A 25,363-nucleotide genomic window follows, 5' to 3' on the forward strand; every position below is an offset into this window, starting at 1 on the left:
TCTGTGTAGACTGTTTTGTTTATTGAATTTTAATTTCATTGCAGTTGGCAAACATGATCTATATGATAACATTCTTTGAAATCTTTTGATATTACCTTTATGGTCTATTATGTGGTTGATTAAAAAGAATATATATTCTCTAACGTAGTACAGAGAATTCTCTATATATGTCTGTTAAATCAAACTTGCTAATTGTGCTCAAATTAACTATATCTACTGTTAGGTTACTAATTTGAAACATGAGTATATATCTGTTACTCCATATAGTATTGCAATTTTTCATTTCATTTATCTTAAGGCTAACTTATTAGGTACATAAAAATTTGAATTGAACCTTTTACAATTGTGTAGTGACTCTCTTTGTCTCTAGTAATGCTTTTTAAAGAAACAAAGTCAGTGTAGTTTTATTTAAACTATATTATGTCTGATAATACTATAGCTACCCCAACTTTCTCTTGTTTAGTATTTGCTGGATATATTTTTTCCTACAGTTTTCTAGTGCCCTTTTACTTCAGATGTTTCTCTTGGAATCAGCATAAAATTGAATTTTTAAAATAACTATAATAATCTCTGTTTAGTTGGCAAAATTAGACCATTACATTTATTGTGATTCCTGTTACGTATTCACTTATATATACCATATTGCTTTTGTTTTCTGTTTATCTCATTTTATACTGTGCTTCCCTTATTCCCCTTTCCTTGGCCTTTCTCTGGGTTAAGTTTTTAAATTAGTTTTCTTATTCCACTTTTCCCTTTGCAGGTTGAAAATTATATATACTCGTATTTTGAGGTTACTCTGGCTTTTCACTGGCATAATTAACTTTGTCTACAGCTCTCTCTTAAACAAACAGTATCTTAGATTACTTAAACATCGTTCAACTTCCTCCTAACTCACATGGTATTGTTGTCCACTATTTTATTTCTATTATTTTGTAAACCCTTGCGTATTAGAGGATAATGCTTTGTATTCAATATTTGTTTAATTTTGTGCCCATGTTTATAAATTTTCCCAACTGCTTCTTACATCTCACACCTTCCTTTTGAGGTTATTTTCCTTTTTTCCCTCTCAATTATATCCTTTAGAAGTTCTTTTAGTGAAGACATATTAATGAAAAATTTTCTATTTTAATTTGCCTGGAAATGTCTTCAATTTACCCATATTTCTGGGTAGCAATTCTGGATTCACATTTATTTTCTTGCAGTATTTTGAATATGTTATTGTGTTGTCTTCCAGCTGTTGCCATTGAGAAATCTGTAGTCTGTTTACTTGTAGATTCTTTGGTGATCTGTCTTTTATTCTAGCTACTTGTAAGATCCTGTCTTTGTCTTTGATATAATGCTATTTCATTAAATGAACTGAACATTCAGAACTGAATGTCTGAACATAGATTTCTTTTTATTTATCCTGCTTGGGATATGTTGTGATTAAAATTCCCATCCTCTTTTTTTCACCCCCAAATTTGCCCTTATATTCTATTTGTTCTTTCCTGTGGGACCCTGATTATATTTGTATTGGGTCTTCTCATTCTGTTCTCCATGCTTTCATTTCTTTTTCTCTTCACGCCTCATTCAAGCAGGTCTAACATGAGTTTTACTGTTTTTGTCTTGGCTCTAATTTGATATTTCACTTACCCCCTGAATTTTCCATTTAAATACATGTTTTTCAGTTTAAGAGGTCCTAGTTAGGTCTTATTCAAAATCTTCCTTTTGTTTACATTCTTTTTATATTTGCTCATATTTGTAATTGCCTTTCATGTCTACTTAAACATTTTATATTGAGTAATTTTATATGTGTCTCTGACAACTCTCGCATCTGAAATACTTGATAGCCAAATATGCGGTTTCTGCTGGTTTCACACGGACTTGTTTGTTTGTGTGTTTGGTGATCATTGTGAACTCCTATTTACTTGATCCTAATCCATGAGATTGGAGAATGGGCTGCTTAAAAAGTGTGTGTTTCCTCCAGAAGGCATTTTCAGTTTTTCCTGTAACCTTAAGAATGTTACTAACCACGGTCCCTAACTTAACGTGGAAAACTCAGCATCAGATCCTCTACTTCGAAGCTTCCCCTAGCAAGCTCTTAGTCTCTGAATCATATTACTTATATCAGTATTTGCCCTCAAAGTAGCTTCCATCCTTACTATTCATTGCTTGCTATTCATTACTGTTCATTACCACTTAGGACTTAGCTCAGGGTATAAATATGTGTGTGTGTATGTGTGTGTACATGCATGTATATGAAGACGGTGGGGAGAGAATATGTGTGTTCGGTTTTAAAGGTGGGGACTTGATAGTTGTTGTAAACCATGAGAGCTCAGTATTTATTAAAAAGCAGTATTTATTAAAGATCTAGTTTCTTTGCTTTGGAAGGACCCTTTGGAAACTCTAATCTTGCAAACTTGTGGAAATAGATGGCTGCTCCTTTAATTTTTGCAACAGACCTGTTCTCCTCTCCCTGAAAACTATTCTCTGGCTTTGTTAGGTATATTTTATGAGTAAATCATCCATCAAGAATCCATTAAGGGCCGGCCCTGTGACCGAGTGGTTGAGTTCCCCCGCTCCGTTTCGGCAGCCCAGGGTTTCTCTGGTTCCAATCCTGGGTGGGGACATGGCACCGCTTGTGAGGCTACGTTGAGGCAGCGTCCCACGTGCCACAACTAGAAGGACCCACAACTAAAATATACAACTACGTACTGGGGGAATTTGGGAAGAAAAAGCAGAAAAAAAAATAAAGAAGATTGGCAACAGTTTTAGCTCAGGTGCCAATCTTTAGGGGAAAAAAGAATCCATTGAATATACTGTTTCTTACATTATTGATGCCCTGTTGTCACATCTGTATACTAAAAGTTAAGTATGAATATATCTGCTGTTTCTTACTAATTTTTTAATGATTCATTGCTAGGTGTTCTGCACTATTCACGTAGAAGTGGGTGTCTCCTAGTACCCAGTCATTTTTTGTAGTTTTCAGCCATCCCTATGCATAGCGTCCCTGTGTAAATCATAGTGACATTTAGAAACAGACTTTTAAAATGAAAACATTCTTTTTATCCTTTGTTAATTCAAGGGTAATGATCACAATAGTTGAGATATGAGTGCTTACTGTGTATCATACGCTCTATTAAGGTTTTACGTGATTTAACTCATTTAATCTTCACAACGAACCTATGAATTTAGAGATGAGGATAATTTGCCCAAGGCTACATACCTTATATTAACACAAGTATTAGTGTTTTATTTCCTCATCTAAAATATGTGGAAAAATAAGAAATTAGCATAGTTATTAATGACAAACACAAAATGTTGGTAATAATTACTAGGTTTCCTGCTATATCTCCTTTGCAAGTATTGTTGTCTCAGTCTCTGAGCATGTTTTGCAAAGTATGTTGAGAATGGTTTTCATTCTTCAAAATGGCTAGATTGGGTGCAGCTTCTTGCACTTCCAAACACAAGGAATCGGTATGAAATTTAGGCCCATGCTACTTTCTTCCATTTCTGTCCTCTTTTATAGAACCCAGGATCAGCCTGAGTGAACCTAGGCACAAGCCATCAACTAGCTGCTTGGTACCATAATGCTATACATTCACTTCAAATTTGGTTGGTTTTGCCTATTTATGGGAATATTTCAGCTAGGTCTCTAACCATATGCAATGCGTATTTTTACAGATCTTTTATGTGACTAAAAGGTTCAGTTTAGAATATATCCACCTTTAGCACAACCAGAAGGACCTACAACTAGAATATACAACTATGTACTGGGGGGCTTTGGGGAGAAGAAGAAGAAGGGGAAAAAGGAAAAAGGAAAATAGGCAACAGATGTTAGTTCAGGTATCAATCTTTAAAAACAAAAAAAGAATATATCCATCTTTAAGCATGAAATATAAAGTTTGGGTGGTAATGGAGTTAGTATTGTGCTCCAAATATCTACACAGCCCTGAGAATGAATGTATTGGAATTGAGCCACTAGACAAATTGAAAATACTAATGAAGGCATGGGAACAGCAGGATATTCGTGAGAAAGTCTGTCCAGTTTTAACTTATTCTGACAAAGGAGGAGAAGCAAAATTGACTAAAAAAAATTGCACATACAGGTATGAATTTTATAATCTTAAGGAAAACAGTAATTCTCTCCTACTTTCAACAGAGGACTTTTAAATAAAGAATATATTTCTTTTTCTTTCTTGCCTTTGGTCTTGATTTTAACTAAGGAAAAGTTCTTTTTGGGGGCACTTTGCCCAAGGAAGGGCTTCTGGCAGTGTGTCAGAAAGAAGCAAAATCTTTTCTTTTTGTCTTTTTTTTGTTAAAAAAAAAAAACAGAATTGGCAAATCAACTTGTTAGTCTGAGTTTTTCCAGCATTTTTAGATTCCTCAGTTTAACTTCATTTTTTTTTAAAGCACAACAAAAACATTCTATTTGTTAGGAAATCTACCTTAAATACTAGGAAAATGTCCTTTTTTATAACTTGTGAATAAAAGAATAATCAGAGAGAGCTAAATCACAGTAGCTAATATCTTTGCTTATATTAATCTCTTTCTAAATGTAGAAACTTTAAAGTAATAAACTGGTTATTTTGCATGTGAAAATTCTTTTATGAAAGGAATCATGATAGGAAAACATAAATTTACAAGCAAATATTGAAGGGTAGCAAGCAAAAACCATGGTATTTTGTTACATTAAAAAGTAAATAAATGAAATGTGAACTTGGTTGATGATTGAATATGGATTGTAATGGACATTTATTTTGAATTTCTTCCTTTTTTTTTTTTTTTTTTTGGTGAGGAAGATTGACCCTGAGCTAACAGCTGTTGCCAATCTTCCTCTTTTTGCTTGAGGAAGATTGTTGTTGAGCTAACATCTGTGCCAATCTTCCTCTACTTTGTATGCGGGACACTGCCACAGCATGGCTTGATGAGGAGTGTGTAGGTCTGTGCCTGGGATCTGAACCCACAAACCCCGGGCCACTGAAGCAGAGTGTGTGAACGTAATCACTATGCCACAGGGCCAGCCGCTTTCTTGTTCTATTTTTAAAGGACTCGATCAACTAATTATTGTTGTCTTTGGTGTCCAGCCAGTCCATACTATCTTCATCTTCCAGCAACCTGTTCAAGTGGGATGTTATTCATTATTTAAGAATGAATACATCTTAATGTATGATACATTTTTTGTTGCTGAAATAGTTATCAAATTATTAAGTGTTTGCAATAATTCTATCATAATCATTTTCTGTTTAACATATATTAAATGCCAAGGACTATTCTAAGCACTTAACATCTTTTTACTCATTTAATTATCATATAATTGAATAATTGTATGCTACCTCAAAACTTTAAAAAAAAAAGCAAATTTAGACTTCTAATGTTCTGTACTATTTATTAGTTTTTCTGTTACCAATTTAAAATTTCATTGGCTTTCCTACTATTCGACACTAATGTGGCCCAAAACTTCATCCTTCGAGTAACTAATATTCTTTTCCTTTTCCTATGTTTTAAAAATTGTTTGCTCACTCCATAGATCTGGATTATTTTCTCTAGTAAAAGAATCTAAGAATTTACCAAAAGATTTTAACTGCTGACAAATCATTCTGTTCTTTATTCCCCACCTTATAGAACATTTATGCAATATTAACAGCCAATGTTGCATTCATTTCTAAGTTGTAATGCCAATGGTAAATGCTTTAAAATTTAGTTCTTTCTCACTTGGTATTATTTACCACTTTGGTGAAATACGAACATGAAATTTTTCAGGTTTAGCAGAATTAGGTACCCTGTGTGACCCTTTGCGGAGCTGCTCCATTAGTGAAGAAAATGGGCTCAGTGCTGCCTTTACCATAGCCCACGAGCTTGGGCACGTGTAAGTACCTTCTGTCACCTCAGTAAAGTGCCTTCATTTATCATTGCACAGGATGCCTAAAATTCCACCTTCAGTTGAGTAATTAGCACCTTTATTTTTTTATAAAATATTATTAGTGTAATTTTCACCCCTGAAATGCTAACTCTGGCTCTTTTGTGATCTATGTCAGGTCAGACAGGCTGCACAGATCAACAGACTAAGCAAAGAACTAGAACTTGGGAATTCTTTTATTTCATTTACTATTTGGATTACATGACAAGCACTTCTGGCCTCTATCCCTTGTTATCCTAAACATGACCAGGTACTGTCCTCTACCATCTGATGGGAGGGCCTGCAGGGGCGCCTGGTTCTGGGGAACTCCCCAAAACATTTGTAATACCAACTCATTTCTTGCTTTTATATATAGCTCAGAGCTCCAGCAGAGGATGTGGCCTGTGGGAATTTCTTAATCACTGAAAGATTTTTTAAAAGGTTTTCCCCCCAGCCCCATAGTTTTTTGTAAAAATGTGGGATTGTCCTATCTGTTCCTGCATTATTAGATATTCTACTGGGGTTCTATGCTGTAAGAATGGAGGCCGTGATTTCCCGTGATGCTCTCAGAGCTCCCATGGAAAGCCAGAAACCCCTACAAACTCATCCTCTGAAAAATGATTCCAAATGTCCCCAGCACTCCTGGGATTTCTTGGTTATCTGCTGATAAAGAATTGAGGCTAGAGGTAGCTCTCTTAGTTTGACTCCATTTTCTTTTCCTGGTCATGCCTTGACATCATTATTCGGCTGGAATAATTTGAAGTGGAGATCATTTTTATTGAACTAGTGGCTCTTTGGTTCCCTTTTAGCATGCTTGTGTCTCATGATCATCAGCCAGATGTACAGTCAGATTGTTTATTGAAGTGGGGGATGGGATCAGAGCATACCTGGAGGCAGTAGATGGGTTGCAGCAAGGTCTGAAAAGCACGATTTGCTGGTTTCCAAGGCTGTTATCTGATAGAAGACTGTTCTTGGAGAGGGTACACCGTCTTAGACATTTATTTTGTTTCTGAGAAATTTTATAGTTGTCTTTAGCATATGGGTAAGTAGTTTAATTAAAAGGCTGATTTAACTACAAATTTCAGCACGCAAGTACCTGAATCAGGTGGTTTTAATGTTCCTTCTAAATGTGAATTTATACTTGGGTCCTCAAAAGAACGTGTCGGATCTGTTGCTGACCAGCTAGTTATTTAATATCATTGCTCTTGTTGTGAAGATTTGGTTGCCCTTTAGGTTTGTTTTTATTATTCTAGTTTTATCGAGCATGACTTACTGATTATAGACTAGAAATAGTACTTAGGCTGTTTGATGTAAAATAGATGGATATTATAGAATGGTGTGGAGTTAGGGATTAGACAAGTCCGTTTGATACTCTAGCAATAGTCAATGGTCTAGAGTTTCGTGTGGTCTCGCCTTTATCTAACCTTTCCACACATATCTTCTAGGATGTGCATGTTGAAAACTGCAGGTGTTTTTATGTGAATGCTATGTCCATATTGTGATGAGATGAGCCAGAATCCAAATGTTTTGTTTAGATTCAGGTACCAAATCAACAGACGAGGCTACTGAGCAAAGTTATAGTCTAGTGTTTCTCAGAGATCATGTGCTTCTAAACATGAAGGTAACCCTAGTTTTATAGTGCTTTATGGAGAGATCAAGGGTACACATTCTGATGTCATCAAATTTATCTGCATTTTACAATATAGTGCAGTGTAAAAAATCTGTTACTAATGTTGTATATATATTTTAGTATTCTTAAGTGTTCATTTTTATTTTTAGATTTAATGTTCCACATGATGATAGTTTTAAATGTAAGGAAACTGGAATTAAACATCAATATCATGTAATGGCTCCAACTTTAAATTACCACACAAGTCCTTGGACCTGGTCAAAATGCAGTCAGAAATATATCACTGAATTCCTAGAGTAAGTCAGATTTTATGTTCCTTTAGTTAAATAATCGAACATTTATTAGTTTATAAAATTTGAAATTTGTATGTTCTTTTAACATGGTTCAATTTCTGTCTAATTTTTCATTGTTTAAATTTAAGCTTTACTGTACAAATGGATATTTAAAAACAAGAAAAGAGTAAAAGAGTTACATTATTTAATTCCAAAAAAAAAAAAATTGGAGGGGGGCGCTGGTATTTCAGACATAGCTATTGTTTTCTTTTATTTGGGCTCTCTATTATAATGAAAACTCCTTTTTAGGGGATACTTATGTGGGAATCACAGCTCCCTTGTACGCATTTGAATTTTTTCAGAAGCTACCAGGTAATATTTTGAGAGGAGTTTGAGTGGCTCAAGTTTGAGGTGCTCTCGAAGCTAAAGGGAATAGCTGAAGTCAAACTATGAATATTGCAAAGAGCTTCTAAAGCCACAGGGATCCGGAGTCTCTGGGTTAACATATTCTTTTAGAGGCTCTTCCTGGCTCTGAAGAGAGGTGGCGGATCCAGGTTTTTCTCACCTTGTCTCTCCATCTCCTATCAGGTTTCTCTACTTCCCAACTTTTATCCAAGTGATGTTTCTATTATAGTTACTGAAACTTGTGCAAAAGGCAAGGCCAAGCTCTTTCCAGGGATCTTTTTTGTATTAATGCAATACTGTTTCATTTCTTCTACTACGCATTCTCATCACACATGCATGCAGTTTCTAGTCCCCTCTCTTTATGAGAACTATGGGAATAAATGAAACCATGCTTTGGAATCTATGTTCATAATATATCCCATAATTATAATCAACAGTGATTGTTTACCCTTGTATGGGGACTTTATTTAAAAGCACAACACAAAATTGCTTATCTTTACATGATTACATGTAGCTTTGTTGAAGAGCTAACCGTGCTATTGATTGGCAATGCCAGTGGGTGTGCTTTCTTTTGGAAAGGAGTAATATTAAGATTCTCTCCAACAGGAATTTTAAAGGTTGCATGTTCATTTTTTTGACAGAATTTATTATATCCTTCTAGCTGCTAAAAATTTCCAAAACAATATTTCTTTTAATTATTGCAATGGAACAAATTATTGCTTTTAATCCAAGTGGAATGGCATTTTCACAGAGTTTTCTGTAGGCTAGATATTACATGACAAACTAGGAGTAACAAATATACATTTCCCCTGCTATTTACCACTTTTATAACGCCTTTAAATATAGTATGTCATGTACTCTAATAGAAACTTGCAAGGTAGATATTACCACTCTCAATTTTCAGATGAGGAGACTGAGGGTCAAGGAGATAACTAACTTGTCCACAGCCATGCATGCTGTGGAACCAGACTGCAGACTCCCAAGGCTGGCATTCTTGACTCTGTATTATAATTCCTTCTGAAAAAACCTCTTCGAAGTGGAGACAGCATAACACTTTTTGAAATTCATTTGTTTTGTTGTCATTCAGAACTGTAAATGTATTTTCTCAAATGATTTGAAAATTTATTTTTATTTTTACATTTTGGCAATTTGAGCATTAGATACAAGGTATTACTATTGGATAGCAAAGTAGACCAAAAGTGTAGTGTGATCAAAAAATGAATGTATGTTTCATAACCTATGTTCTGATGAATATATGTTTGTCTTTCTTTTTAAAAATGGTACCTTTAAGGCAGTTCTGGGGATCAAATGAGAACAAACATACAAAAAATCCTTTGTGAACTGTGAGGTTTTCTTACTGACTTTGATGTGAGTTGGTTATTAAACTGTGAACAAATACCGATATTCTCCTTGAAAGTGCAGAACAACAGAAAATATAATAAAGCATTTTATCCTGAAATGCATCCATGTGTGTTCACAATATTTTATTTTCTGTCTTCGGTACAGTACTGGTCATGGGGAATGTCTCCTTGACAAACCAAATGGAAGGATATATGATCTGTCTTCACAACTTCCTGGATTAATGTATGATGTAAACAAGCAATGTGAACTTATGTTCGGTCCTGGGTCACAAGTGTGTCCCTATTTGGTAAGAAAAATTCTGTCCTTTTATTTGAAAACTACCGTAAAGTTGTAGTTAGAATATATTTCCGGATATCCATTTATTCTCTTGGACAGAAGGTGAACTAGACATATCTTAAACATTTTTAAGTCTTAGAAAAATTTGGTCAGAACGGGGTTAAAAAAGGGAAAATGAAATTAAGTACTTATATACCAGGTACTGCGTTAGGCACTTAAAAATGATCCTTGTTAACTCTCACAAAATCTTATGAAATATTTCCATTTGGAAAACACAGCCACAGATAAGTTATTGAAAATTAAAAGCATTCAAATACTTATTTTCAAATGATATTATTTTGGAGGTGGGGGAGAAAATATAAGTATTTGATAATGAGTTGTATTAAAGGACTCAGGAATCTAATAGACTACTGTTTTTTGTGTTTTTTTTTGAGGAAGATTAGCCCTGAGCTAACTGTTGCCAATCCTCCTCTTTTTGCTGAGGAAGACTGGCCCTGAGCTAACATCCATGCCCATCTTCCTCTGCTTTATATGTGGGACGCCTACCACAGCATGGCGTGCCAAGTGGTGCCATGTCCGTACCCGGGATCTGAACCCGCGAATCCCGGGCCGCCAAAGCAGAACATGCGCACTTAACCGCTGCGCCACCAGGCTAGCCCCTAGAGTACGTTTTAATTTACACAAATTTGAATCCAGAGGAATGAAATTTGGGGCTTATTGTTTAGTTTTCATTAAGCTATTGCTTTATAATTTAGAAGATTTTTCATAGGTTAGATATGTTAAATTTCTGCTGAAATAGCTGATTTAACACTTTTACTGGATTTGTAATCATGATTTTGTCTTATTTTGGATTAGATTTAGGATTTAATTTGAATAAATGTCACTCCTTTGGTGAATCGTGCCTTACTTTTCCAAGAATAGTAGTCATTCCATTTTCTTCGTTCCTGTACAAACCTTTGCCAAATTGCCAGATTGTGAGGCTCACTGGACCAAGAGTGCAGCATTATTCATTTAAATAAAGATATATCCCCAGTGTTCAGTTCAGGATCTGCCACATAATAGGTCCTTTAAAATCAATGCTTATTGAATATTGAATTAATGAATGAAAGTTACTTAACAGTGAGCACAGGGACATACAAAACATATTCCACACAGTGAATATTGTTCCTAAAATCTTAAGTTTATAATCATTAATTTTATAAGCCTGTAAACATCCACTATGGAGATGGGAAGATTTACCTTAATTTTTTGTTATAAAAGATGCATTTCTTTCTTACCTGATTTAGACACCAAATAAACTTTGAATTTAAATTCAGAAAAAGAAAGGAATTGTCTTGGGTATAGCTCCTGGGAGCCTTTATGGATTTTTGTTTCTTGTGAAAACTTTAGAACTCTTTGTTCAAAAGTTCAAAGTATGCATTATAGTCACAAACTAGGAAACCAGTATACATTATACAGTATTTCTATGCACATTATTCATACATTCCACTGTCGGATCAAAAGGGGCTTTTGGAAACTCCTTGTGCATAACATTTAACAACAAAAAGTCCTTTAGAAAAATGTCTTGCAAAGAGAGAAAAATGTCTCACATAATTTTGAATATTTCCACCCCAGTTCCTTTCTCCCATTGTTCAACATAGGATGAAAATCTAAAATTTTTAAAAACTAAATGTTGCCATTTTATGTGTTTAGAAGAAAATCGATGAGTAGAGCTTACTTAGTAAAGAGTTTTTTTACTGATTATTTCCAGCTCTGACCATGAAATCAGGAAATATATAGGATCAACTTATAAACCGATACATTATACTGAGTTGATCCAGTGGTTGTATTATTATTTTTACTCTTACTTGCCTGCTTTTTGTTACTCTGCAGAAACAATGCAGGCGTCTGTGGTGCACGAGTGCAGAAGGAGTTCACAAGGGCTGTCGCACTCAACACATGCCACTGGCAGATGGAACAAACTGTGGTCCTGGGATGGTAGGTTTTCCCGAAGGGTGAGTCTTGTGTCAAGAGATTATCCAAGGATGTGATTGCTCAGCATTCCAGCCCTCTTCATTATTCGCTGTCAACTTTTGTTCTGCTAGTTGAATGTTAATGTTTTTGCCATGTTTGTTTGATATAGTACATTAAGTGAATTAAATTTTTAATTTTGCCATTTTTTTCAAGATCTAGCAGATGAATATTAAAGTTACACATAGTTATATAAATCATTACATGGATATATAGTTATTTAAGTGTATTATAGTCTTGCTATTAAAAATGAGTATATAGACATAAAGGTCCTTATGTTTCAGCCAACCCCCCAAATTCAAGGATGTTACCATTGTATACATTTTATCCCATAAAATTCAGTTAAGTATAACAAAGTTTTAAGTGGCTTCTTCAGATCATTATTGGTTCTAAACCTATTAAAATACGTTATACCCCTAAAATAAACTGCCTACCAACCTACATCTTTACCATTCTAACATCCGTCACGAACTTACCTAAATCTGCCAACAGGATGTTGAGTGATAGGGCTCACCATGGTAATGAAACGTGCTGTGTGTGAGGATGAGGTCGATTGTACTTGGTGCTCTAGGATGAGGCCAAGTTCTGTTGGCCTTAGTGGCCAGTGTGTCTGCGTTGAATACGTTTTAGACTGTTAGCCTCCTCTGAGCTAGCTCGGTGGAAAAGAAACACTTCCTTGGCAATGGATTGACTAGTGCGGCCTCTGTTGTTAACTTCACATTAGGTAGGAGTAAAAACTTCTTAAAATTAAGGTCAGGTCACTAGCTGAACTTGTGTCTTTACCTCCCATTGCTTCATTGAAATGTTTGTACCAGCTCTTGCCCTTTTCTGGAATCACTTTTCCATCTAAAGCCATGTGGTTTCCATGAGTGTTGCTCACATCACAAGTGAATTGATCATTAAAGTTTTATTTGGAACTTCAGCAGTTTTTGCTGTAGCTGAAGTACTCATTGAAATGGTTTAGCATTCAGATTACTTTATTTTAGGATCAAATTCTAGGGGACTTCAGTTCATAGCTTTAAGCTAGAACTGAATTCTAATATTTGAACTGTAATTTCTCTAAAATTTCTATTTTGAGGGTAAAAATTATTAAAAAGCCTTTATTTTCCTCACTTCTTGTGAGCAGTACTAGTAATTGACTTTTTTGGGAGAGGACTGGCATTTGTGATAGTTACTGATTATCTGAGGGTGAGCAGAGAAAAAACCTCTTTGAAGTTTGAATGCTGAACTTCTGATATTAGATAGAGGACTTGTTCCAAGATGCTCACCTGATTCCAATCTAGGATAGGACCCTAGTGGCCTTAGCAAGTTTTAAAGGTACTATATGCCATGGACTTTCAGGTTTCATTGCATGTGGCTAAAATAGTGGTTGACATATTTATAAATATCAAGAGATACACTATTTATAACTATTTCATTGAGCAGTCCAAATCCAGTTCAGGCATAAATATGATTTTTAAAAATTGAGATATAAGTAAAACGTACAGATCTTAAGTGTACAGTTTGATAGGTTTTAACAAACGTAGATGCACACATAGCCAACAACCCTGTCAAGATTAGAACATTTCCATTGCCCCAAAAAGGTCACTCTTGCCTCTTTGTAGACAATTTCTCTTCTCTAGAAACAACTCCTGTTCTTGTTTCTATCTCCATAGATTAGTTCATCTGTTCTTGACTATAATGTAAGTTGAACTATGTAGTATACCCCCAATTGGGGGAGGGAGGATTGGGTCAAGCTTCTTCTGTTCAACATAGTTTTTGAGTTTCATCCATAAAATTGTGTGCATCAATACTTCATTCTTTAATGTTGTAGTATAATTCAGCTGTACAAATGCACCATAATTTGTTTGTCCATTCTCCTGTTGATGGACATTTGGGTCATTTCCAGTTTTCAGCTGTTAGGAATAAAGTTTAATGAGCATTCCTGTACAAGTCTTCTTGTGGACATATGTTTGCATTTCTCTTGAGTAAATACCTTGAGTAGAGTTGCTGGGTCATAGGGTATGTGTGTGTTTAACTTCCTAAGAAAGTGTCAAACAATTTTCCGAAATATGTGTACCATTTCAAACTCCTCCAAGCATGTATGAAGGTTCCAGTTGCTCTGCAGTCCTTGCCAACTTTTGATATTGTTAATCTTTTAATAAAATCATAGCCATTCTGGTGGGTGTAACATGGAATCTCATTGTGGTTTTAATTTGCGTTTCCCTGATTATTATCAATGTTGAGGATCTTTTCAACTGCTTATTAACCATTTGAATATTTCCCCAATGAGATGGTAAGGTGGGCTTGGATTTACTGGAATTCAACATAAATGTGATGAGATACTGAGACCTACTTTAAAGCCTGTGGAGATTAAAGAGTAGAGATGGCATCTGGGGTAGCAACATGTGGATCCTGATAGATATAAATTTCCTTTCTTTTTATTAATTGAAGATAATGAGCCCCTATGCATTAGCCATATTCAGTATTAAGTGGACCTTGTATTCAAGGGAAATCTTAAACAAATGTCCTACAATTTTGCCTTAACACTCTCCTTTAGTCCCTTTATCTTGTGACTATCTTACATCTGAGACGTTATATGCTTTTAGTAGTAAGTCCACTTGCATGAAGACATGGTGAATCCATCTGACAATGAGTTAATTTTACTACATGGTGAATAATATAACAGTCTATCTTTTTCATGCTCAGATCTCTCAGACATATATGTATATAGAGAGAATGCACAAGAGTGTGTGCGAGGATTATTTGAAATGTTTTTGGATGATTCCCATAAAATTGACATGCACACAGTGCCACAGTGCATTCTATGAAGATTTTGTTTTTGTTCACTTCTAATGTGGATTTCTCATACTGAATGATTTGTTCTAATGGAGGGCACAAAGCATTTTTCCTGCTATTAAGCTTGGTTATAGGATTCATTCATTCAACAAAGACATATCAAGGGCCTACTGTATGTCAGGCACTATTCTAGGTGTGTAGGATACATCAGCGAACAAAAGAGAAAAGCTGCTCATGGAGTTTACTTCTATGGGGAGGGTAGAAGATTACAAACAACTAACATAACAGTACTGTGACCAGTAAGTGCCATGGGCAATAAAAAAAAGAGCAGAAAAAGGATTGGAAGTTTTCTGGTAGGAGAGAGCAGATTGTAGTTTAAAATATGATGATCAAGGTAGTAGATCTTATGGAAAGTTGCCATGAACTGTCTTAAGAGAAGTGAGAGAGTTAGCTATGAGGATATCTGGGGAAGTGAGTTCCAGGCAAAAGAAACAGCTGAGCTCCTATATCTGGAGTGTTCCTGATGTGTTCAAGGAAGGCATCGGGGCTGGAGTGGAGTGAAGAGAGAGATGTGTAGATGTAACTGGAGGAATATTATTTGGGGCCTTGGAGGCCATTGTGAGAACTTTACATTTACTCAAAGTGAAATCACTGAGGGTTTTGAGCAGAGGAATCACTTGATTTAATTTATTTAAAATTAAGTTATAAAAGGATCATCCTGACAACTGTTCAACCTAAACTGCAGAGGGCAAGAGTGGAAGCAGAGATTTACTGAGGGAGCTATTGCAATGGTAGAGGTGAGAGATGCTGGTCACTCAAACCAGAGGGGGAGCAGTGGAGGTGAAGATTAAAAGTCAGCTTTTCTATGTTTTTGAAGGAAGTAGAACATTAGCTAATTATTAGATGTGCAATGTTAGAGGAGGAAGAGATCAAATGACTAGATTTTTGGCTGATTGAGTTAGCTCAGCTCACCAGGTTTTGCGGGGCAGGGCAGGAGTTTGGTTTTGGGTTTGCTGTGTTTGAAATGTCTGTTAGAAATGAGGAAGCAGCTGTATATATAGTCTAGAGTTCAGGAAAGAGACCTGGACTGGGAATGATTATTCATAGAGAAGAATAAATGACCAAGATTTGAGCCTGGGGCATTCCAACATGAAGGGGTCAGAAAGAAGAAGAAACAGCAAAACAAACTGTGAAAGAGTAATCATTAGAGAAGAAAGAAAACCAAGAGTGTGTGGAGCTCTGGAAACCGAGAGGAAAAAAATAACTGTATGAAAGAAGAACGATTAGTTGTGTCACGTACTGCTAAGTCCAGGAAGACTGACTGCGAACTGTCCATTGTGGAGACCTACAGCTGAGCAGATTCAGGGAAGATGGGGCATAAAAGCCTGGCTGGGGTGGGGTTGTGAGAGCATAGGCAGAGAGAGTTAGGCAATGAGCATTTCTTTCAAGAAGAAACAGGACAGTCGCTGGTGAGGGAATTGAGATCTAAGAAAAGTTGTTTTTGTTTCTAAAGTGGGAGAAACAAGAGTGTATTTCCATGTTAATGAGAATGATCTAGTTCTTCTCAAACTATCTCCAGTAAAGGACCAATCTTTTTTTTAAAAAAATCTAATCATTTATAAACTGATACTTTTGTATAAAATGTAAAAATGATTGAGTAGGGAAATGAAAAAGACAAAGTATAAGCCAGATATTCCTATGGAAAACAAAATGGTGGTTCCTCAGAAAATTAAAAATGGAATTATCATATGACCCAGCAATACTACTTCTGGGTACATATCCTAAAGAATTGAAAACAGGGTTTCAGAGATATTTGTACACCCAGGTTCATAGCAGCATTATTCACCATAGCCAAGAGGTGGAAACAACCCAAGTGTCCATCAGTGGATGAGTGAATAAACGAAATGTGGTACATACATACACTGGAATATTATTCAGCCTTAAAGGAAGGGAATTCTGACACATGCTACAACATGTCTGAACCTTATGCTGAGTGAAATAAGCCAGTTATAAAAAGACAAATGTATGATCTCAATTATATGAGATATCTAGAGTAGTCAAACTCAAAGAAACAGAAAGTAGAATGGTGATTGCCGGGGGCTGGGAGGAGGGGAGAATGGGGAGTTATTGTTTAATGGGTGTAGAGTTTCAATTTAGGCAAATGAGGAGTTCTGTAGATAGATGGTAGCGATGGTTGCATGACAATGTGAATGTACTTATTGCCACTGAACTGTACACTTAAAAATGGTTAAGGTGGTAAATTTTATGTGTATCTTGCCATAATTGAAAATAAATATAAGCTTATTTTTAAATTATTAACTTTAATAAACAAAATTATCATCAATGTCTTGTAAAAGTTTCTGAATGCTTACTCTTAATTTCTACTCATCTCCTCACAGACTGACAGCAACTAGTCTATAGACCAGCATCAGTGCATGAAACACATTTTGATTAGTTTTCATGTAGTGGAGACCGGAACACTGGTGTAGGAGAGATGAGGGAATTGCTAGAGTGATGTTCTGAGTAGTGAGAAGGGGTAAGATTGAGTGCATAGGTGGAGGGATTGACTTTGGCTAGGATCCTGGATTTTTCATGTATAAAAATAAGGCTGAGTACTGGGCATAGATGCTGTTGGGTGGGTAGAAGGAGTGGAAGGAGAGTGTGGTAGATTCTTCTGTAAGGTTCCGTTTTCTTGATGAAAGTAAGAAACAGGGATCATTGAGACTTTGGATGAGATGGAGTAGAAAGTCAGCTAAAAGAGTGAGGGTGTGATATCTTTGTGTGAAAAAACAGAAGCATGGATTTGTACTATATTAATCTAACATTTGCTTCTTTTAAAAAAATATTTATTTTGCTAAATTTTCCCCATATGTATAGGTCTTTCCTCCCACAGTGAGACTCTAAATCTCAAAGCCAAGGAAAATTTCCTATTCTTCTTGCATTTTATAGATCTTGCAGTTACTAAATAGATTCTCAAGAGATATTCATAAAGTGTTATATGTAATCACATTTCTGAATTAATAACCTTTTGCTTTAAATCGTATACATTTTGTTGTTCTCTTGATCTTTATGCTTCTATTAGAATTTCTGCGATGTTCTGATTAGATAAACAGGAATCATTTCTTTTTGTGTTATTTTCATAGCATTGCCACCATGGGCTGTGTGTAAACAAAGAAATGGAAACACGTCCTGTAGATGGCGAATGGGGACCATGGGGACCTTACAGTTCTTGTTCAAGAACATGTGGAGGTGGAATCAAAAGCACAACCAGACTCTGTAATCGCCCCGAGTATGTCTTTTTTATGTCACTGTAAATTAAGATTATCTCAAGGCACCAGACAATAAACATCAGTTTCATTCTCTTCTAAACTGGAGGTCAGTCTGTAAGTTTCTGACATTCAGAAAACTTCTGGAATACTTTAAGCCATATTACTTTATATCTTGGTAGATTCAGACCTTAGGAAAAAAAAAAACAACCTAAATAGATTATTTTAAGTCTTAGAATCTGAGTTGAGACAGACCCATTTACTTTTTTGTTTTCTGCTTTAGTGTAAACTTGAGAAATAGATATAATGACTGTAATATAATGGGATTTTTACATTTACTGTGTTTCTGTTGAAAGATCTGCCTCCTTTCAACTATTTTGGCTCTCCTGGACAAAATATATAGTTTCGTTACCACTTTTTTTGTTTTGTGTAATTTGACACATCATATTTTCTTTCTCGGCTTCTCATGTTATAGATGCATCAGTGTCTTTAGCTTGACTGGTGCATTATTCCCCCTTATCCAACTATTTAAAAGAACTTAAAGGTTCCATAAAGATTTTTAAGCAATGTTTGTTATATATAAATTGGTAAGCAATCTGACACTTTTCATTTAAAGTCTATTAACAAGAATTTTTAATGCAGTAATGTGACATACTTCGAATAGAATGAGTTCATTTGAATTTTAAAAAAGCTAAATTATGCTAGAAGTCTTCATATTAAAAAATGCTAACAGAGGAGTTTTTGTTGTCCAGCATAAGTTGAAATAAAGAGATGGATGCATATAGATTGATACCATGAAACTCTTTAAGCTGAGTGATGAGTAGGATATAAATGACAAAGATGCATATATATATATTTTTTTTAATTTAACATATTATCTTCCTTTTGTTATCATCTTTGTCTCACTATCTGTCTTTTTTCCCCAGAGAATGAACAAACCCTTTTTTTTAAGTTTTAAAACAAATTCCCATCATTAGCTGATTCCTTTTTAGTTAAGTCATGAATAAGATATCATTTCTGCCCTCCAGGCCACAGTGTCCAACCTAAGATGGATGTTTTTACAGTTTATTAGCCATAAAATCGCTTAAAAACCATGTTACATCCTTCTGTTAAAAACAAAGTGTTAGTGGGGCATCAGTGGTTTTCCTGATCCTGGAAAAGAATGGAGCAGTTTTAGAAGTGAATGGCAGAGATACTGTTGTACTGATGTGCTTTAAAATGTAATGAATTTGACTAGGCCGAGAAACGGAGGAAAGTACTGTGTGGGCCGCAGGATGAAATTTCGATCATGTAACACTGATTCATGTCCAAAAGGCAAGGAAGACTTTCGTGAGAAGCAGTGCTCAGATTTTGATGGTAAACATTTCAACATCAATGGTCTTTCCCCAAATGTGAGGTGGCTTCCAAAGTACAGCGGGAGTAAGTAATTAGAATATTTTTTTGATGTCAGACTTTTTTGAGACATAGGAACGCACAGCCGTATTATTGTGCACCCAAAATTTGACTGCTTCTTACAGTTGCCATGAAAGATCGCTGTAAACTCTATTGTCGGGTTGCCGGAACCACTAACTTCTACCAACTGAAGGATAGAGTTGCCGATGGTACTCCTTGTGGAACTGAAACGAATGACATCTGCGTTCAAGGCCTCTGTCGGGTAAGTAAACTTATTATATTTAAAGTGACTTTCAGAATGCTCTTCTTTTTCTTTAACCAAATATGACTTCTCTTACTTCAGAATACATTCTCGTGAATGCCAATACAGCGACCTTTGGTGATAATCACGCTGTCTATAGGAGCATCATGAGGAGACTTTGTTGCTAGGTGATTTTCTGTCATCAAAATAAGTTTACTGATTTTGTTTTGCCTATGGTACTCAAAATCGAGATGCAGGATGAGGTTAGCTTCCTGAAAAGATCGAAAATATTGGGACACCAGGGTCATAAAGTCATTTTGCTCCTTAAAATGTGACTTTCTGTGGAGATTGTTTTCCCCCTCTGTGTTAGAGGGGATGATATCCTCCCTTCCTCCCTCTTTCCATCCATGTGTCTTTTTGGGTACATTGAACAAACATTTACTGAGTCCCTAATATATGTCAGATGAAAGGATGGAACAGAGGACCAGCCTCTACAGATTTGTGGGGGAGATAGGCATGTACAGAATTAGAACACAGTGCTATGGGTTTGTCTGCAAGGTGCCATAGGGATATTATGGGAAGAATGTCTTATTTTATGAGAAAGTGGGTAAAGGACTGAGAGAAAGCTCATGGAGGGTATGAGGCTTGAGCTAATTAAGAGTGAGTAGGTTTTAGAAAAGTGAGGAAGTAGGGGACCAAGGTTGGAGGTAGGGACCAGCTGATGGTTGTTAATATCCCCTTTTTTCTGAAGTCCTTGGAGATCCCTAGAGGGATTTGGAATTGAACAAGAGAGATGATTTGATTTGCATATTAAAATCTTCAGAATGTACTGGGTTAGTAGAAGATTGGAGACAGGTGGGCCATTTAGTTGAATTCTAGGTGAGAGCAGATGAGAGCTTGAATTAAAACGCACACATTGCAGATGGTGATCTTAAAAATGGATGGTAGGTTTGATAACTAAGATGGTGAATGTTGTCAAAAGAATACAAATGTCTTCTTATAAGCTGATTCCTTTGGTTAAGTGGACCAATTTCTTCTCTCTATAACCAAACACCTATTACCAGTTACCTAGGTGATAAAAGGCCTTGCACCCCAAGGGCTAATTAGATGTTCAAAGAAACTTAAAATAACTTACACATTGGAAATAGATTAAATACTAGAAAAAGGGTACTCAGTGGCCTGAAAAACTTGTTTTATCTAAATTAACAGCAGAAAGTCATATATAATGAAAAAAATAAGGCAATAGATGCATACTACCTTCAAAAAATATCTGGTTGAAATTTGCATTTTGGAAATATTTGCCTTGTGTATAAAATTCGTGACATTGATGAAATTTTCTTGTTTTTCTGATCACTGAATTTAGAGTATTCCAAAGAACTAAAAGTTATTTCAACATATGCAGAGGACACCATCTGTATGGAGAGGAGCTGCACTGTTCTTTTAAAACTGTAGAACAAACCATATACTTTCACATTTATTTATTCATTCTTTTCGTAAACACTGTTCATTATGCTAGATGTTAATTTTGGAAAAGTAAATTGTTTCTTTCAAATGTACTTGGTTTATTCCCGGAGTTCTAAGGTCATGAGTTCAAAAAAAAAAAAAAATCATGAAAGACATCTTTTTGGAGTTATTTTAATGTATTACTTATATAATTATACTTTTTTTCCCTTTTGAATTACATTTCTTTAAAGAGTGGTTTTCAAATGGTAGGTATAGGAAAGACTGTCAGTGTTTGTTATAATGTGGATTTCTAGGTTTTACCTCCAAGGATTTTAATTCAGAAAATCTGGGAATCTGCTTTTTTCAATGCCGCCCCAAGTGATTTTGATGCAGGAGGTGTGTGGATGACCCTTTGGAAAACACTGCTTTGTCAACCATGTGACCAGATGTGTAAAAATATTGCTGTCCAACAAGATCCGTAGATATTCTGAAAAAATCCTATTGTATCAAATCTATCAATTGAAAGGATATTTGTGAAAAGAACTTTGTAAAGTCCCATGCTTGCCATTAGTCATTTTGATTTGATTGATTGTAATTGATTGTATTTTGAAGCAAGCTGGCTGTGATCATGTGTTAAACTCCAAGGCCAAGAGAGACAGATGTGGAGTGTGTGGTGGGGATAACTCGTCATGCAGGACGATGGCAGGTGTCTTCAACAGTGCTCATTATGGTAAGCTGTGTGCTGGTTTCTAGTTTTCCCTTTTATTTGATATAATAGAGTATATAATGAAGGTATGATAGTTATGGTTTGTTATTGTTTTGTCTACTCTATACCCTTAGTTAAAAATGATTGTTAAACAAAAATTTCCTAAATATAAAAAATCTTATACCAGATGTATCCTTGAATTAATAAATTCAACTGCTTTAAGGCAAATCTGATTCTTAAAAATTTATTAGGTGCATTTATTAGAGTAAATCCAGTGATAATTGACAGTGATGTATGAATAGTCCCCCCAATTGATGAAGTGTTTTTACTGCTGTTCCTGTAATCTGTAATGTATATACTTATAATTTTTTCAGGAAACTTGCTTTCAATTATTTTCATCACTTGAACCACGTTTTTTGGTATGGCCTGGCCTATCTGTTGTGTTTCTTACTGATGACATTGAAAATGATTGAAGGTGAAGGATGGAATCATTAATTTAAATGTTGATTTGGAATTAGTATTACATTTGATTTTCCAGGAAGTATCTGGATTACAGATATAATTGATATTTGGCTGTGATTTTAGTTTTCTTCAAAATTATGAGAAAATAGATATTTTTCATTCTAAAATTTTCTAGGAAAACTTTATGGTAATAAAAACAGCCCTTTAAAACTTTCTTTGGAAATAAAAACATATTTTTTACAGTTTTATTGTTCAGCTTTAAATTGTGTTCACATGTGTTTGAACACAGTTAAGTTGATGTGCATTGCTTTAATTAAAGCAGTATAATTTAAAACACAAAATTTGTGTTTTTATATATATGAAAAGTATAGTACATTTCATACTCTGGTGATGCTTATGCATCTTAGTTACTAGATGCTTTGACATATTATTTTTCTAGTTTTTATGATTTATTATTTCATGGGAGCCATACATATTTGACCTTCTTTTATGACCAATGGCATACATTCATCAAAGTCTGGTCTATTCGCTGGAAAACATTTTTTTTTTTCTGTATAAAACCACATGAGCTAAATTAAGATCAGATATTTAACTTTGCCAAAGTTGTCCTACCAATTAACCAGTTTGCAAATGGAAAAAGATGTTAAATTTTTGCAGGGTCTGAATAACATTTGTCACGTTACTGCCCCCTGGTGGTCGTCTTCATCTTGTCACTTTTGCAATGCTGAGGACTTGCTTTCTTGAAAAAATATAATAGCAAAGACATACATGGTGGAGGTAGTAGAAATATTTTAGTCAAAAAGTCATGAATTAAAATTATTCTTGTAGACTGATAGCCTTCAACCAATATGCATGTAGTATACACAGAATCCTCAGACCATTTGTCACCTTATATTTAAATGTGATCCCTTAAAAAGAGATAAATAAGGCTGCTCTAAGAACGTGCAAGGTAATCTCACATGAGGGTTGCAAACTTAAGCTCTTTTAAAACTTCCTCTTAATGTCATCCCATATTTATCCAAGTTAGAGTATGAGAAAATTTCAGCTCCTTTTATTCATGTATTAAATAGAAGGGAAAAATCCCAATAAGAAAAAGGAAAAACTTAGAATAATACCATAGCAAAATTAATTGTTGACTTAAAACCTGAGAGTATTTGGACAACTATGTAACATGACTGTTTCACTGTGGGGAAATGTTCTTTCTTGTTTAATACATATTTGATAAAGTGTTTCCTCTTCTTTTGAGCAATGCCAGTATACTGAATGTGGTCTGATAAAATAGAAATATTATTCATATTTCTCTCAAGTAAACTCTTTACTTTTCTCTTGACAGTTTATGAGTAGACTTTAAAAAATAATGTAAAATTTTGAGGGTAGCTATAGGGATTCCTGCTTACACTAGAAACTAAAAGCTTAAGAAAAATGTTTCTCGTTAACTTTCATTATTTTATTGTTCACTGAATCTCTGTGTACACATATAGCAATGACCAAGTATTTTGATCTCTCCTGGATTTGTGAAAAGCACTTGGAATCTTGCGTATTTTCCTATTAGGAAGTATAAAATGTCAGTGTATTAGTCAAATTTAAAAATTAATATATGCATTAAATATCTCTGGAGCTATAATACTAGCATTAGTCTTAGTCTATATTCGGAATTTTAGAAGTGATAAAAATTAGGAAGCATACTTTAAGAATACCAAGCTCTGTATGTTTCTAGACAACATCCACTTTTTCTCAACCCTTAGTAATTTGTATAAGGCATTGATCCAAAAAGAATAAGCACTTGTGTCATTTTTCAAAGATAAAATGAAATTAAGTCTGACTCTGCTATTCAAATTTTTCAGTCGTTCAGCAGTAATAGGCTCTGGGCCATCTGCTTTTTGTGAAAGTTAACATGTAAATTATATTGCAGGTTATAATGTTGTTGTAAAGATTCCCACAGGAGCAACAAACATTGATATTCTTCAGCACAGCTATTCTGGAAAACCAGAAGATGACAATTACCTTGGTAAACATTTCTAGTAAATAGCCAATATGTGGTTCGTGTGCAATTTCATGGAGGTCTGCGATTGATGTAAATTCTTGGAAGGCAAGAAGAGCCCCTTGAACAAACATGCAGTTGCAGTTCATACCAAGTTTAAATCATCTGACTTCCTATACATGGTTATTTCTTGAGCTATACACTGTATCTTATTTAAAAAATACTGATCTACAGGGCTGGCCCTGTGGCATAGTGGTTAAGTTTGCTTGCTCCGCTTCGGCAGCCTGGGGTTCGCTGGTTTGGATCCCAGGTGTGGACCTACACACCATTCATCAAGCTATGCTGTGGCAGTGTCCCACATACAAAATAGAGGAAGATGGGCACAGATGTTAGCTCAGTGCCTATCTTCCTCACCAAAACAAACAAACAAACAAAACTGAACTAAATTCTGAAAAGTAAATTTAATTTTTTTCCCATGAGACTGTTTTAGGTAGCCAAAGGTTATATTCAATTAACGTTGCGTGTGTTTTTAGAATAAAGTCCTCTTCTGTCTCTTTATCTAAAATTAGTCACAGACCTCTTTGAGATTAAATGTTTTAAAGAACTTTTAAAAATATTGTTACCATGTAGCAAAAGTATTTAAATACAGTTTTTAAAAAGCTCTTATGTTAAAGACAAAGAGAACTGATTTCATGTTTTTAGATGTTAATGAATATAGTCAGAGTAGATTGTCCTTTAGCTATTTCTAGATTCTAGATTTCATTTGTGATTTATTTTTACAAATTAGCTTTTAGGTTTAAAGAATTTCACTTAGAACCGAAGATGAAAACCTTCCATCTGAGAAATACTTAATATTGACTTACCTGTAACTCACCAAGCTGGAGTAGGTGATGGTAGAGTTAATATTGAGAAAGTGCCTGCTTCACGTTAATGAAACGTGAAATACTGGCTCATCAATGCTTATAACTGGGAATCTGCATCTGTAATGAACAGCTTATCTCAGGGATTACGTCTGGCGTTATAAAGTCAAGTGTAGAGGGAACGATTGCTCAACGGATCCACGTTTTCCTTTTAGGTTGACGAAAAATTTTAGAACTAGATAGAGGTAGTGTTTGCACAACGTTGTGAATGTGCATTGAATCGTTCACTTTAAAATGGTTAATTTAATGTCAATTTCACCTCTATAAAAAAATGCAAAAAAATTTTCCAAAGAAAATAAAATGTAAACATTTTGATTATTCTTTTACTTTTAGTTGCAATT

At 35.0% G+C, this 25,363-nt stretch overlaps 1 protein-coding gene across 1 annotated transcript in view; it reads left to right on the forward strand.

The window, feature by feature from the left end:
* The window catches only part of ADAMTS20 (ADAM metallopeptidase with thrombospondin type 1 motif 20), a 161,791-nt gene that overhangs the window by 54,375 nt on the left and 82,053 nt on the right, over positions 1-25,363 (forward strand). The window contains exons 8-16 of the mRNA XM_046680294.1: positions 5,743-5,848; positions 7,658-7,804; positions 9,692-9,833; positions 11,696-11,800; positions 17,755-17,900; positions 19,115-19,296; positions 19,395-19,531; positions 21,566-21,683; positions 24,034-24,129. Coding sequence (XP_046536250.1) covers positions 5,743-5,848; positions 7,658-7,804; positions 9,692-9,833; positions 11,696-11,800; positions 17,755-17,900; positions 19,115-19,296; positions 19,395-19,531; positions 21,566-21,683; positions 24,034-24,129 — 1,179 coding nt within the window. The remainder of the gene's footprint in view (positions 1-5,742; positions 5,849-7,657; positions 7,805-9,691; positions 9,834-11,695; positions 11,801-17,754; positions 17,901-19,114; positions 19,297-19,394; positions 19,532-21,565; positions 21,684-24,033; positions 24,130-25,363) is intronic.

The sequence above is a fragment of the Equus quagga genome, chromosome 1 (assembly GCF_021613505.1).
Source record: "Equus quagga isolate Etosha38 chromosome 1, UCLA_HA_Equagga_1.0, whole genome shotgun sequence".
In the NCBI taxonomy this organism is placed as follows: domain Eukaryota; kingdom Metazoa; phylum Chordata; class Mammalia; order Perissodactyla; family Equidae; genus Equus; species Equus quagga.